General features: G+C 41.5%; 1 protein-coding gene across 1 annotated transcript; it reads right to left on the bottom strand.

The window, feature by feature from the left end:
• Positions 1 to 3,301: 3,301 nt before the first annotated feature.
• Positions 3,302 to 8,137, bottom strand: TNNI2 (troponin I2, fast skeletal type). Its single transcript, XM_060262806.1, has 5 exons — positions 8,043 to 8,137; positions 6,818 to 6,946; positions 5,772 to 5,861; positions 4,707 to 4,883; positions 3,302 to 3,398 (listed from the first exon to the last, which is right to left on the bottom strand). The coding sequence occupies exons 2-5, from the start codon at positions 6,938 to 6,940 to the stop codon at positions 3,306 to 3,308; spliced, it is 483 nt and encodes a 160-aa protein (XP_060118789.1). The 5' UTR covers positions 6,941 to 6,946; positions 8,043 to 8,137; the 3' UTR covers positions 3,302 to 3,305.
• Positions 8,138 to 16,585: the final 8,448 nt, after the last annotated feature.

Genomic DNA, 16,585 nt, shown 5'->3' on the forward strand with positions numbered 1-16,585 from the left:
TGCTTATCAGAATAAAATGTTCTACTAAGCACAATGTTACCTTGAAGTAGGGATGGCTAGGAAGTAGCACAAAGGATGGATCCAGACTACAAAACTTCTATATATGTTTCTCAAATGATTTTGATAGACCAAGCTAGCATAAATGATTTTTTAAAAAATTCAAAGTGTATATAACAAAGAACAGGAGAAGTGCCCTGCTAAAGCAGACCAGTGGTCCATTCAGTCGAGCTACCTGTTTCAGTGGGCAACTATTTGCACCTTAAGGCTAACAAACAGGTAGGGTTGCCAAGTCCAATTCAAGAAATATCTGGGGACTTTGGGGGTGGAGCCAGGAGACTTTGGGGGTGGAGCCAGGTGCAAGGGTGTGACAAGCATAACTGAACTCCAAGCGAGTTCTGGCCATCACATTGAAAGGGGCAGCACACCTTTTTAAATGCCTTTCTTCCATAGGAAATAATGATGGATAGGGGCGCCTTATTTGGGGGGTTATAGAATTGGACCCCCTGGTCCAATCCTTTTGAAACTTGGGAGGTATTTTGGGGAGAGGCACTAGATGCTATACTGAAAATTTGGCGCCTCTACCTCAAAAAACAGGCCCCCCAGAGTCCCCCCCCCCCATACCTGCAGATCAATTCCTCATCATTCCCTATGGGAATGGTTCCTGGAGGTGCATAATGGCTGTGGGGTGGGGCTTCCCCCGCTGGCCAGCTGGCTGGGGGAGGGGGGAAGCCTGTAAAACCGGGGGATCCCCTGCTGGGACCTGGGGATTGGGAAGCCTACAAACAGGGCATAGTGGCCAATGCCTCCCCTGATGCTCCTCCTAGCACTGGTTACTGCCTGTGAAGGTGGAGTAGGGGTGTCAGGTTGCCCATCACAATGGGCAATCTCCCACCTCCATGCTCCCACTGCTGTCCAGTGGAGCAGCAGGAGCTAAAATACAGAGAGGGGATATCAATGTGTGATACCGTGGTCTAGGGTTGCCAGCCTCCAGGTGGTATACGAGAGTCCTACAAAACTACTGGTTATGCAAATACTGATAATAAATGTACTGAACTCTTCACTCTTCACTCTCCAAATATCAAAACTGGTATAAGCATAAACTGCAAATAATTCTCACTATTCACCAAATACAATTTCTACAGTCTTTCCATACAGTACTCCATGTGTACTCCAGAAAAACGTTCTTAATACAGATGCTAACATAGGTCTGTAACAAAGGTCCATGTTCCAACAGTAGCAGTACCCAATGGATTGCCAGTCCTGATTACTCAATTCAGGGCTTTTTTTGTTGCAGGAATTCCTTTGCATATTAGGCCACACACCCCTGATGTAACCAATCCTCCAAGAATTTACAGGGCTCTTATTACAGGTACAATCTTGGCTACATCAGCGGTGTTTGGTGTAATATGCAAAGGAGTTCCTGCTACAAAAAGAAAGGGGGAAAAAAAGAAAGAGCCTTGACTCCATTTTAGATCAAAATCTTTGTCCAGGGTCTATTTTATGATAATCTTATCAATGCAGTATCCTGTTGGTGCATGCAGTTTTTTTATATGTTGTTATGCCTGTACTGCTATATGTCTCCTATTGCATGGAATATTCAATTGCATCCTCTCACCTAGGAGTCAACAAGGGCAGCTTCTGCAAGAGCTCTCTCAGCCTCACAGGGTGTTTGTTGTGGGGGGAGGGAGGAAGGTAAAGGAGGTAGATTATAAACCACTCAGATTCAGAGTGAAGGACAGGATATAAATCCAATATCTTCTTCTTCTTCCACACCACCTACTGGGGTTTACTCAGCTATAGACATACAAAGCCAGGGTTAGATCCAAGTGGGCAGCTGTGTTGGTCTGAAGTAGTTGAACAAAGCAGGAGTCAAGTTGCACCTTTAAGACCAAGTTTTATTCAGAACGTAAGCTTTTGTGTGCTCTCTAAGCCAGGGTTGTAAACCTGAGCACCTGACAATGCAATTATATGCATGTTTACTCTGAAGTAAGCATCATTTTATTCAATGGGGCTTTCTTCCAGGTGAGTGTTTTTAGGATTGCATCCAAAATGACTTCAAAAATCGGATTATAGATGCAGAGCACAATCATAAATAGAATTATACTCTTCAATGGACTTAAAAAGGTATAACTCTCTTTGGGAATGCCTTGTAAATCTCCTCATTAGTGAGGTCAGGAAAGCACATCTTCAGGATTTCTAAATTAAATAGCTGTCATTGTTAAGAGGGATTGCCAGATTAGTCTGATGCCTGGCACAGCAGATGGGCAGAGAACTCATCAGATAGGACAGCACAGATTCTGTTTGTGTGTGTGTTATGTGCAGAGTACTCCCCCCACGATGATCTCAGAATCAATAATGATAAAAATGCCTCAAAAAAGTGCCCTGGCAGTGAAAATACTGAACTAGTTGAAGGCAAATTAATCCTCAGCTTCGTGGTATCTCACAGCTCATGGTATTTAGCTGGCACCAAAGCGCTGAGGTCCCTGTAGCAGCGCCAAAGCAATATATTTTCCTTTGACTTGAGGACAGTGTTCTGACATACTTAGAGTGAGGTCCGGGGAACAGCAGCTTTTGTGAATATTTGAAAAGAATATATATTCTTAATCTACAATATTCACCCATGTAGCTGTTCCCTCATTCATCAATAGCTGTGGCCATTCTTGCAGTCGTAGCAGCATTTCCTCAAAATGATTCCTAGTGCTCCAGAAATAGGTGATAATTAGTTAAAACTCGATTCTGCACATTTGATTGTATTCAGCTTTTGGCAGGTTTCCAAATGGCACAACTAATTTCATGGAAAGAAAAATGAAGATGCACGCAATGAATCCTCTCTGTATGCAAAATCAACACAATAATTGAATAATCTTGTATCTGTAGGATATTTAAATTCAGTTCTCATAGCAGGAAATAAACCACCATATCACACTTTCATACCTTGGCCCCCCAAAGTTTAAAAATTCAACCATACTTTCAAAGCTTTATTTACATCATTCAGTTTTCTTTGCAACAACAGAACCTACATGATTATGAGATTTAAGAATGACTGAATACTTCAAGCTCATGCCACTACCATTGCTGCAAAGTGTTTTCAAGATATTTTGCAGTTTCAAATGGTTGTCTTCCCAGCAATAATAGGGGTTGAGCTGCAGGCGGGTTCTGTAGGGTGTATTGTTCTATGAAATACAATCATGGCCTGAGGAAAGTCATCATAAAAACAGCGCTGTGAAAATTAGGTGGCAGGACAGGTGGAAGAGGAGCACTGGAACTGGACAGGTATGGAGACTGGATGAACAGCTGCATGTTTCTTACTCGCCTTCAAACATCTTCTTCCTGCCCTCCATTCCAGACTTCTCCTCAATGTTCTTCCTCCAGTCACCCACATCACGCAGATCCTTCTCCTGTGAGGGAGAAGAACAGGAACATTTGAGCTTGTACCACACAGACACTCACATTTGTTTGGCTAACTGCACACAGCCTTGTTTGACAAACTGCTACAAGACTCCTGACTGAAGAGTGTGCTGGTTTCAAACACTGTTCTTCAGAAACTCTCAGACAGACAGCTGTATGTTTATCAGCAAATTCCAAAATGCCATCGTGTTCTACAAAAAGCATATATAAAACGGATTAAATGTTTAGGAACCTTCCAGAAATGTTTAGGGACCATCCAGACTTCCACTTGAAGCCTAATATTTTATAATCACCAAGTATTTGGTTAAAATAAGTGCCTTCTCTGGTTCCCATCACTTTTTTAAAAATACATTTTTAAAGATTTTAATAGGGATACAGAAAAAAGAACTAGGAGAATAAGGGAAAGGGGGAAAACATTGACAATTACCGTAAGTTCCCATCACTTTCTGATTAACATACGATGCCATTTTTAACTCACCAATATCTATTAAATTCAACATCATTTTAGTTGTGGCTTTTTATGCCCAATGTTATCAAAATATAGTAGTGCTTCCCCTGTGGAGTGCCCTCACTCACAAATTCCAGAGGAGTGAGTTCGTAGGTGACTTCCAGAAGCAAACTGATTTTTCCCCATTCTGTAAGGTGGGAGAGGGATACAAAATGTGGGGGATTTTAAATAGCTGTCAGTTCTACTCTATGCTGTTTGGTTTTGCCTGTTTTCATGCTTAACATTTCATCCTGATAGTTTTTTATTGTTGTGTTGAGCTACGATGAAGTCCCACTGGGTAGAAAGATAGGTCAAAAAGTGAAGAATGATTAGCAGTAGTTTAAATATTATATAAGACATTAAATTGATTTGGAAGCCCTGTCATGTCCTGTATTCATCCACAGATGATATACATATGCTATTAGCCATACAATATGCCTTGCAGAACTAGATAAACTTAACACTCAGTGGCCTCTTAGAACTCTAATATTTGCCAATTAGCATAGAACTGACTTTTATAGGAAGCATCCTAGATTTTCTTTGAATGGGCTTCTTTAGGCACTTACTAGCTGGAGCAAAAGAAAGAATCTGAGGTTAGCTGATCATGACAGAGGGAAGTAGAAAGGATTGTTTGCAGTAAGGGGATAAAGCTATTCATTGCTAGATGGGCCAACTGAGCATTGAGTGTAGACATATGAGACAGCAGATACCAGACTGTAAGCACTGTATGGCCAAGATCCAAGAAAGATCTTGGTCGATTGAAGTACATAGCCAATTCCTAGAATGTGTTTTGTGTTAACTTGCCAAGTACCTTTTCAGTGTCCTCTTTCTTGACTTGCTTCAGGTTAGCTCTCAGATCCATGCAGACTTTGTGCTTGGAGCCCAGAAGAGCACGCAGCATAGCATCAGCTGACATGCGGACTCTCTTCAAGGGTGGCCTCTTGAATTTCCCCCTCAGGTCAAACAGTTTCTGGCCCAAATCTTCAAGCTATGAGAAAGAGATGTGAGGAAATAAATGGTAAGAGAGGCCCTTACAAGAATGGGAAAGGTGGCAAAAATTAGATGGTGTGTATATGTGGAGGCAGATTGTTAAATCCAACTGATTTATAATAGAAGATGAAGTACAGGACTATGGAAATGATGTATTGTGAACAGGAGTTTGCAGACATGAAGGAAAAGCTGCACTAGGATTATAGTGCAGGGATGTGGAAAGTAAGCCTACATCAACAGTTTTCTGCACAACATCCTTGGTAGAATGCCTGATTCTAATCAGTGCTCTGCTTCTGGATTTCTTTTCCTTCTGAAGTGAAATGAGCCTTCTCATGACTAATCTGAACATTACAGACCACTTGAGGGGTATTTTTGGCATTCTTTCTTCCACGTTTTTATTTCTTATAACCTGGAATAATATCTACCTACTGAAGCTGCCATACAACAGACACCAAATGTGTGTGGGGGGGGGGGGGTAGTTGTTTTCAGCCTTCCAATGTTCTGGGTGCTTTCTTTCTTTTCCTCTGATGACAATTTACTTTGCAAACTAAGTCTGTGTAATCTGAACTAAGAGCAACTACTCAATTGTTTATTTTGCTCCTTGGGTTTGTTTCTTGGTTTTCCATTTTAAAGGTGGGATTTTGGAGTGCCTTTTGTCCTACTGTAAGTTGCCTTGGGCTAACTAGGAAAGGCAGGATAAAAATATGTTAAAGTAAATAAACACCATAGTTATCCCACTGCGGACTACTTTTGTGCAGTATTTCAGAGGCTTATCTAAGTTCTATATCTAACACTATCTAAGTTCTATATCTATCTAACACTGAAGGATAAAATATGCTGCAGATGCTCAGTTTGGCACAATTTTGGGTTCCTCAGCAAAGATTACCTCCTTGGTAGTTTTCTGTAGTTTCATCTCTGTGTCATATCTTTCCTCATCCACTTCCTCTATCTTAGCATGAAGCTTTTTGCATAGTTCCTGTTGAGAAACAAGAAGAGATTATAAAAGAGAATTGCTCAAGCCATCCAGCATTTCCTACCCAGTCTCTGTAGCCCTCCGTAGAGAAATCTGAACTTGATGAAGGGATGTATAATTTCATAAATCTGCACATTATATTTTAGTACAGTTAATTTTTTGGAATCTAATGGTCTAAAAGTCTCTTAGAACTCCATTGTAAGCCCTGCTTTTTAATAATTTAAACAATAACCTATCTGTATCCTGGAGATTTTCTGGTTCTAAATTGCAGCAGCATTGTGCTAAACCAGTGTTACTCCTTAGTCCTGCCAGCATGAATAGAATAAGCATTGGGTGTGTCAGGGTGGTACAGGATTTAGCTGGTATATTAGCCTCTTCAGCCCCTCTCATGACCCCAGCACTGGCACATTACACCAGCAATTACCCTTATATATCTCTTCAAGCCCTATACAATACATAAAGAGTGACAATATAAGATCCTCAACACCTACTTCCTAATCCCCAAGACCCAGCCCAGGAAACTAAGGAGCAATCCTAAACAAGAAGTCCAATTAGACTGAACCAAGCTTAGTCCCAGGAAAGTGGGAGGAAATAATCTATTAACTAAACTGAGCATATTACAATATGGCATTTGCCAGGCCAGCTCAACTACTCATGTGTAATTTCTCTAAGCAATACTATAAAGTCCATCAAAAAAGATCTACACAGTGATCTGTTCTGCATATAGTCTGGTAAAATGAATTTAGGTATATGTAAACAACTTCTGAGCCAAAAAGTATCACTTCTGCTTCTCATGAATGAGCTGAAAGAAGATGTTACTACAGGCATGCTTCATGGAGCAGATCATTCAGGATGGGCTATGGATTGAGACCAGAGTACTGAACAAAATCATGTGCTAGGACTGGCATCAAATGTTGCTGCTTTTGTGTGACAGTGAAGGGAGGGGATGAAGTCTTTACCTGCAGTTCTTGCATGGAGCCTGGGAGCTGCAGAGGTGGACAGTGCTCTGCCAGATAGGCGGCTTTTTCTTGTTCTTTAGCTTGTTGCTCTTTTTCAAGTTCAGTAGCAGCAACCTGGAGCATAACACTCTGGAGGATACAATTGGGAGAAGTACAATAACTGGTACAGCAGAAGAATTTTCAGAAGGCAGGGAGGGAAAAGTCACAGAAAGAAAGTGGCCGCAGGTGCATCATGGAATATACAAGTGTACCCTGAAGAGCTAACAGCTAGACCAGAGAAGCAGTGCAAAGAAGCAGAATGGTCCAGAGGTGCAGAACCATGCTTGGGATTCATGACCTTTTTCTGCCATAAATTCAATGGATGTGCTTGGGCAAGTCTTAGTCTTAGAAGTTGCAAATATGAAATGAGAACCAAATTTGCTGAACTCAAGCAACAGTTTCAGAAACAAAATTTCCCCAATGACATACCCAAAGTTGGGTAGGCCAATGTGGCTAGTGTGCCAGATGGGCCACGGATATCAGAGTTCTAACACACACTCAGACATGAAGCTGAGTGATCTTGGGCCACTCACTCCCTTTCTCAGCAAAATCTCCCTCACAGGAAAGGGAATGGTGCACACTTTCTTGTGTCCCTAACATAAGGGAAGTATGCAAATGTATTCTGACTGTAACAGCAAAAGAGCATATCAGTGAGACCACCAGTCTGTGGCTTACTTCCAAGCTGCTTTCCCACAAGGAGTGATTTTCTCTTCAGCTGAGTTTCAACCAAATGTTACCTCAGCTAGGAGAAAAGCATTTAGAGAGAGGGACCAACTGGAGGTAAATGGTGGATGCTGGGAAAGTTCAGCAGCACTAGCCTGCACGGCTTTTTTGCTGTAACAACTGGACATGCATGACTGGGGCAGGTCTATGTCCATACACAAAGAAATGTCATTATCATGCTGAAGCTGGTTCCATTGTTGTATTAGAAACATATGGTGCTGGAACATCAGAACTGCTTTAAAACTGAACAGCAAGCTAGTAGTAAATAGTAGATGAGAAATTGTGTGAAATACTTAAATTAATTCTGGGTGGAGGCTCATGTAGATAACCACACATTTTGGAAGTGGCACCACCATCCCAGTAAGAGAATGCTGTGTAGTACAGACATGTTACCATATCAGAGGTGAACACAACAGTAAAGAATCATGCCCATCCTTATGAACCATCAGAAACCATTAAGTACCTTGAGATGCTGCCGGCGGGCAGTGATTGCCCTCTTCTTTTTCTAGAATTGGAAGAAGTAAAAAGAAGGTCACTATATGTACTTAGAGCATCCTCAGATAAGTACATCTTACCATGCATCCTTGCCAAGTTTACAAACAAGTAAAAGCCAATGAGTATCAAGGAAAGGGCATCTACACAAGACAGCCTGTTAAAGAATTCCAGAAAGTTGGTGCACTGGATTGTATTAAGTTACCTAGTCTTTACAAAATGCTTTTATTTTGGGGTACTGCTGACATATATATCCTGTTTATCTGTCCTATTTTGGCCCTTCCCCCACCCCAAAGAGGAGTGGTTAGTTCCACATCTCCAAGGAATGAATGACTTTGTAGCAACATAAATATCAATCACTGGGATGCAGAAGAATCTAGTGCTGTTACTGCCCATGTTTCTGTAGCTTTCAGGGCCAAGAGGTCTTCAGGAAGCAACCACTAGTTCTTTCTACCAACCGGTTTTATGAGGCCAGTTTACACAAGGACTTATTGGGGCAAGGGGAAGAGAGAAGTTACATGCTCCCAGCTCCCTTTTACTGCAAATTGTCCATGTCCCCATTTACTAATCCATTCAAACTCCAGCCATAAGTTCTGCCCTGGTTGTAATAGTCAAGGGCCAGCAAATGAATGACAAGGAGCATGGAGTTAAGTTTAACAGTATATTCATCTTTGTCAGAAAATAGCAAGCACCAGTAGGGTTGCCAGTTTCTGGTTGGGAAATATCTGGAGATTGTGGAGGTAGAGCCTGAGGAGGATGGAGTTTGGGGAGAGGAGGGACTTCAGTGGGGTATAATGCCATCAAGTCTACCTTTCAAAGCTGCCATTTTCTCTAGATGAACTGATCTCTGTCACCTGGAGATCGGTTGTAATAGCAGATCTCCAGCCACCATCTGGAGGTTGTCAGCTCTAAAACAGTTCAAAACTTTTCTTTGGCAGTCCTTGGTCACTAGATGCAGAACACTCCCTTGGGGACAAGCAGCCATAACTTGTTTCCACACTTTGGTTGTCTTTAGTAGATTGTGGCATATATTGATTATGCTCTGAATTTAGCTAGAATGACCATGTGATACTTGGAAAGACTTTGTTGTAGCAGCATGGATTTCACCAAGAAAATCCTTCTTCTTCAGATGCATCAAATACTTGTCAAAAATAGGAGTTCCATACTTTGAAAGGGTAGCTGCTATAAAAGCACTCTCAGCCCCACCTACCTCACAGGGTGTTTGTTCGGTGGGGGGGGGGGGAAGGTAGAGGAGATTGTGACCGCTCTGAGACTCTGAGATTCAGAGTATAGGGCGGGATACAAATCCAAAATCTTCTTCTTCTCTTCCCTAGTAGGTCATAGATTTTCCCCCAGGAACATCAGTCTGTTATGGGTAGGACAGGAGGGCAAATATATTGTCAGCTACATATGGCAAATAAACTCTTGGTACCATGTGGAAGTTTGGATCAGAAACACAGTAGGCAGAGAAGGGGTTAAGTGAGGGTTTTGTATTTACATTATGCAGCATGTTTTCAGGCTTTTCAACCTAATTTTACAATCTGTCCTTATTGACATTTATCTGAGTCTTTACTGGTGTGCTTTGCTTCTTTTGAATGACTCTGCAGTACAGACATCTTCCATGGGCATTGCTTCAGTGGGAACAACTTAAGTCATTCACATTTTGAATACAATATACAAATCTGCACTACATTCAGGGAAAAAGTTTGGTTCATCTGGCTCAGTTGTCTACTCTGACCAGTGGTGACCCCCAGGGTCTCAGCAGGGAAAGATCTTTTCCAAAGCAGGTACCTGAAATCATTTTTAATTGGAGGTGACAAGGATTGAATAGAATGACCTTTGCTGTACTTTCATTTAAGGGCCTTCCATCTAAGTCATGACTGTTTAAGAAATCTGATAAGGTCATACAGTATGGGGGCAGAAGGGCCAGAATTTGCCCTTTAAGAGTGTCTTCTAAAAGCAATGGACAAAAGCCTGGCTCAACTACAGTAGGCTTTGATTAATCTTTCCTAATGTTCTTGTGCTTCTTATGACATAGTCCTTCTAGAAACCCATAGTACTAAAATAGTATGTGTGTGCAATTTATCTCAGGGGAGGGGGGGGAGGAGAGAGAGAATCAAGTCCAGTGCATATGGGGTTTGAAAAAAGGCAGGCAGACTTTGTTTCCAAGTGGTTAGAAAAGAAACCAAAAAGGTCAACATGAAGGATCTTTTCCTATCTCTGTTTCAGACAGAATCACATGATACTCCCTGTAGATCTGGCTAAGATCAACAGATGGAGCCCTAACTGCCCTAGATTTCTGAGTCCCGGAATGTGATTACAAGAATGCCTTTCCTGCGATATCTCCTTAACTCAGGATTCCCTTTCCAAGAAAGCCCATCTTCCTGAATATTTGGGAGACTTTTAAAAGAAAGAGCCTTTTGAGGGGGGTGGCTATTTGCTGATATTGTAAACTTGATATCTGCTATCCTATTTTGTTGGATTTGATTTATATTAGGTGTTTAACAAGGTGTTTTAATGGGATTATTTTAATGTTTTTAATTGGTCTGATTACCAATTGCTACTTTATGTAAGCCACATTTGTAAGTTCTGTGCATCAAAAGGCGGGGAAGAGAAAAATATACAAATAACAAATATGCGATAGGCTAAATAAACTCCCTTCACTCAGTAAGATCCATGGTACAATAGACAACACTGGAGAAGACAGTACACTGGAATTCTTCAAAGATGACTCAGATAACAAAGATAGGCCTGGTCAGGTGACTAGAGAGAGCATACTATGTACTAAATAGAATTTTTACTGGAGATTGCCAGAACACAGACTTGCAGTATTCCAGCAGGTTCTGAGCCTCAGTCTGCATGGTTGCAAGCTTCTGGCAAGGCAAGAGGTCAGAGATAATGTTGACCCTGTGTTATACTACAGGCCTCTGCATTTGTGAGGCAAAATTTGGTGTAGTCCAGGAAAATCCATGCAGGGCCCTTTCACTATCCAAGTGACTCAAGTGGCTACTTGAGGTGCCAAAACTTGTGGGGGTGCTGACATGAGAGAAGATGGCAGATATGTCTTCCACCTGCTGTTACTTAACATCTAAGGTAGGTTTAACAGGCCCTTCTTTTGCTCTTTGCCTTGGATGCTGCTAAAGTGGCACAGCAGGATGTGTGGACTTTTTCCCATGTCACTGACATGTCATATTAACCAAGAGGCAGCATGAACAAGTGCTTGGGAGTTGTTGGCTAGTTTAAGCTGGCCCTATGCCCCTGTTCCTTTATATTAATGTAAATAATGGTAACCAAAACAGAATATATATATATATATATATATATATATATATATATATATATATATATATATATATATATTCTCTTCTTGCTTGAACTGCCAGTTGCTCTGCAGGCAGGGATACACTGCATTTCTTACCGAATCTCTAACATTAAGGACCAGGGAGTAGAAACAATTTTTCTCAGGGCAGTCATGTTCCTGAGCATTACTTTCCTCACAGGAGTGAATGGCTACCTTTCATGTATGTGAGAGAAAATAAAGGAAAGCTCTTGATGACACCATTGGGGGAAATCTAAAATGACAGCCTTTACCTGTGCCCCCAGCTATTGGGAATCAGCCCTGCTCCTATCTACAAAGCAATGCCATCAGTCCAATTTGCTGTTTGGTGTTTTTTTTTTTTATGATATCTCTTTAAACTGATCATTTTCACTATTCTGAGGCATTCTGATGAGTCCCATGACTGAATAGTGGGATGTTTAAAATTAATTAATTTGCCCTGCCTGTTATTTTGTGCAGCCCCATTCTCTGTCCCTCTAGAAGGGGGAGGATGTTGGAAACTAGCTGTTATCTAGACTAGTAAAGAGGTGAGTTCTGAATGAAAGTTCATCTCTCTCTAAACTCTCTCCAAGATGAAGCACGGGGAGATAAAATGGAAGCATCACATAACAAAGCCATTTTGAATCAGGAATTATATCCATGTTTTAAAAAAGAATGAAAAACTTACGTCCTCTCTGTTGAAGAAGAAAGAGAAAGTCACAAAAAGAAAGGAGAGAAGAAAAGATAATTAGTATTAAGGCAAACCCCCCCCCCCCCGATATCTTGAGTCATACAAGTAGGCAAAGGCCTTGGCTATGCAAGTTAAAATCATGCTGATCAGCTGGTTGACAGAGAAAGAGATGAAACCTAATCCATCTGAGTGGCATAATTTTAGCTTTTTGAAAGGGCTCCATGTGTGCAGGCCTCAGCTGTTGGATGAGATAGGGTGTCCCATGGATAAGCATGCAATGTCCTATCCAGGTGGGATATGTGCACAGAGGTCGCTTCTGTATATCTAGTATATCCAGGTGCAGAAATTTGTTTTCTTATTAATGCGATAGGTTTCAAGAACAATATTTTTAAAGCTCTATACTACTTTTTAAAAAATGTTTTCCAGGTGAAGCACAATGGAAACTTACTCAGAAGACATCTTGGTTTGATCAGCACCTGCAATACACAGAGATGGACATCATATATACACATGGAACTTAATTGTTTCAATTAAACGTAATTGGGCATGTAAGTTTCATCAGAAAATGGATAACATTTGTATGCATACATTTCCCAGCTGTATAGCTTCCTTTGAATGGGAAACTGTTATCAGACTCAAGCAGAGTTGTCAAATATAATGAAGAAATTTCTGTGGTTCAGGGGACTTCTGAGTTTTAACAGTGATAGAAATAATGTACTGGGCACTTTTGTTATGAGCTAAAACAGAAGACAAAAAGCATGCTTTGGAATGGAGTGCTTAGCTTACTTTTTATTACGATCAGGGATCCAGTATATGCATATAGTACTGATTGGTGTTTTTATAGCAATCCTTAACTTCACAAGGTTCCATTTGACTGATGTCTTGAGATCAATATTGTGGTGTTTTGTTGCATTATTTTAAAATTGTAACAACAAAAATTCATTCCTTTAAGAGCTTATGATATTCAGATAATCCCCTCTTTTAAGTAGTCTTGCGTATCTTGTTTTCAACTGTGTTTAAGAATTATAAGCCATTTTGGACATAAACACTGCAAACCTAAGCAGAGTTCTAAGTCCTTTAAAGCCAATGGACAGAAGGCTGTAGGCAGGGCTTTTTTCTCTGGAAAAAGAGGTGCTGAAACTCTCAAGAGGGAAATGAAGAAGAAACACATGAGTGCCTCTCATGAGGTTTTAAACACTTTTTGAGAATACTGTTTCCCAAGGGTCATTTTGTAGAAAAATAGGTGGCGGAGCTCATCCAGGGATTGTTATGCAGCTGCACCTACTATTCAGTGAACAAGGTGGGAAGGAGGAGGTGGAACTCTCAGAAAGGTTCAGGAGCTGTGCTCCTGTGAGCTCCCACTGAATCTGAGGCCTGCTGTTTCCACAGAGGGGTTCCGGAACTCCATTCTGCCATGCTCCCCCAGGAAAAAAGCCGTGGTTGTAACTCAGCTTAGGATACCACTGTAATATTTGAAAACCAGGGTAGAAATGCTTGAAATAAATAAAAAATGTGAGCTCTTTCTCCTCTCATTTATTGCTATGCTAACTACTTTCCGCTTACTTGCCTCAGAACACTGCAGCGGGGTGGGGTGGGGGAAGAGTTAAAAGATTTCCAGAAAGGAGATCTTGAAAGCAATGAATAGCCACCTCCCAAAGGAAATCTTATCCTGAAAAATGTGTAGGGCCTATCTTATTACGGAGAAGAAAGTGCTTCTAAAAATGGCTCTCAAGGAACTGCAGCTGTCTCCTTGGGTTGCAGGCTTTTCCAGCCCAACAATTCAGGCCAGCAAAGGAGTCACTGTGGTGAACACAGGTGGCAAAGGTAGAAATAGGAGAGGGCTTGATGTACAAGAAATGTGTGCACAACACTTGTGAGAGCATCACTTGGAATGCACAAACAAAATGCTTCCCCTTTTTTTGTTGCCAACAAATGCAAAAACCCCCTAAGTGCTTATTTATATCTTCCCCTTTCTCTTCAACACAAAATATTTGTATTTGCTCCCAACAGTCAAAAATTGCTTGTGGACAGAGAACATGCTGGGGGGGGGGGAGGGGGGGTTAGAAGCTTTTGAGTTGGGTAAATTGTAGCAGCTCGTTTCACTTCCTGAATTTGCACCCGCCTTCCAGGCTCTTTAACATATGGAACTAGGTCCGATCAGAATGAATATGAGCATCTGAGCTTCCGAATTCTGAGAACCAAAGCCCTTCTATTTGAAGGAAAAAAGCAGCCCAGCAAGAAACAGGGAGGGACAATGTCCAATGAAACTCTTCAGACATGCCGAAGAGAAAAGACAGAGAGGTGGTGGGAGTATCATTTTTCTTTCAACAATGAGGTCTAGGACCTCCCCCTCCCTCCAAACATTATTAATCTAAAAGCTATGGCATTTCTGTTCCTTTTATCCCCTTAAACAGCAAGTGAGGTCAGTAAGAGACATGCAAAGGGCTCACCGAAGTCCCAAGAAGAAAAACAGACTGCACCGGTGGGAGGACAGGAGCAACTGGCAAGCCACAGGCAGCTGGCTCACTGAGGAGGTATAAATGTGTTTCTTAAACAGCTCAGCAAAAAAACCCATTCTCTCTTTTTGGGCATGGAGGCCTCCTTAGACCAATAGTGTGCAAGAGTCCAGAAATACAAACCACCTCCCTTGACTAATGCAATCAATTTGGGAAACATTAAAGGAGTCTTGGAGGAGACAAACACCACTGTATGTCAAAGAATAATCAGAGAGGGAGAGAGGAAGTGTTCATGAGATTCCCACCATTTATTTTGTAAGTGTGGGGGGGAGTAATTGAGATTAATGGCATGGTTATTAGGCCTGTAAAAACAACACATATGCTCAGAGTCAGAACTTCTGTTGAACGTTTACAGCAGCACTCTCCCCAGTTCTTTCTGGACACCCAATGCAAATTTTCCTGCATTCATCTATCCTGTTTGTATCTCAGTCTTTCTCCAAGAATACATGGAGTTATCATATTTCATCCTCACAACAGCCCTCTGAGATAGGCTAGGATAAGATGGCCAGGTGTTTACACAGCACTAATACATTCAAAGTGCATCACTTACATTATCTCAGCAATCCTTACAGATCCCTCTAAGGTAGGGCTGCATCTTTTGCAATAGCAAAGGTGATCTGAGACCATGAACCTTGCCTAATGCTACTCAGCATATTAATGACGGGGATGAGATTTAAATCCAAGATTTCCCAATAGGTACTGAACAGCAGTGGCCTACTCTAGGCCATCTAGCAAGCTTCATGAATTTGAATCCAAAGAGCCAAAAGCTGGAGTCAGCTTTTCCACATTTCACCACTTTTTTTCCCTTCTGCACCACATTCAGAGGGCACATTTAAAGACATCAAGAGAAAAGCAATTATAACATCCATCTGTTGCAACTTTAAGCCATACTATCCTTTAAAGCTGATTATTCAGGCCTCTATAACAAGGTTGATTTTAAGGCAGCTCAGCAATTTGACAGATTATGGATGCTCTTCCCTCTCTTTTTAAATGCTTCCTACAGTCAGAATGCCATTTTTGAACTGCTGTGCAGGTAAGAACCTAAGTTCAAAGAGACACCAGAACAGGATTATGATACCTAAGGCAATACTGCAGTATAATTTATCCATGCAGCTTCCAGAAAAACACATTCAAGTACCAGCAGATTTTTACAAGAAGTTAGATAGTGGAAGAGCTTCCTTAAATGTGCCAGAAGACTGACAGAGATCACCATGCTTCTTGGAAACATGGTATAAATACAGCTGAAATGCTCATTTCTCATTCAATCCTCAAGCGACATTCCAGACAGCAAAAATGAGGTTGAGCAGTATTTTGCAGTTTCAGCACTGGTATTCGTGGTAATATATGGTCAGCAAGGGTCAAGATCCTGAGGTCATATGCACTTGGAAGCAACACATGTCTTGAGCCTATGGAAGTATGCAGCATTTACTTAATTTTCACTTTCCTTCTTCTTCTTCTTCCCAGTGCTCTGCTGCCCCATGTGGTGAACTGCCCAAGACTGAAGTTTGGAAGGGCCTCAGACTATGATACCAGGGACCAGGGTGACTTCATTTACCCATAAAGCCCACTACAACCCCCAACCAACCCCCAACCTAGTAGTGGGATAAAGTTTTCTTGACTGGGCAAGTTATCCTCCACTGGATCAGCCTGGACAGCAGCCAACTGCTGACTTCATTCCCTGAGGGCCAATTTTATGCAATATGCATCCACAGGGGGCAAGAGTTACCCCCCATTAAGGATCTGTACACAGGTTGTTACAGAAATTTTTGCAGGAGGTGAAAGGGATTTTTGCAGGGGAGGGGGAGAATATGAGATATGTTATTCATGTTGCATTCATAGCAAGCTTACTTTGACTGGAAGGGTTGCCAACCTCCAGATGGTGGCTGGAGATCTCCTAGTATTACAACTGATCTCCAGGCAACAGAGATCAGTTCACCTGGAGAAAATGACCACTTTGGAAGGTGGACTCTGTGGCATTGTACCCAATTGAA

This window comes from Heteronotia binoei, chromosome 21 (assembly GCF_032191835.1).
Source record: "Heteronotia binoei isolate CCM8104 ecotype False Entrance Well chromosome 21, APGP_CSIRO_Hbin_v1, whole genome shotgun sequence".
In the NCBI taxonomy this organism is placed as follows: Eukaryota; Metazoa; Chordata; class Lepidosauria; order Squamata; family Gekkonidae; genus Heteronotia; species Heteronotia binoei.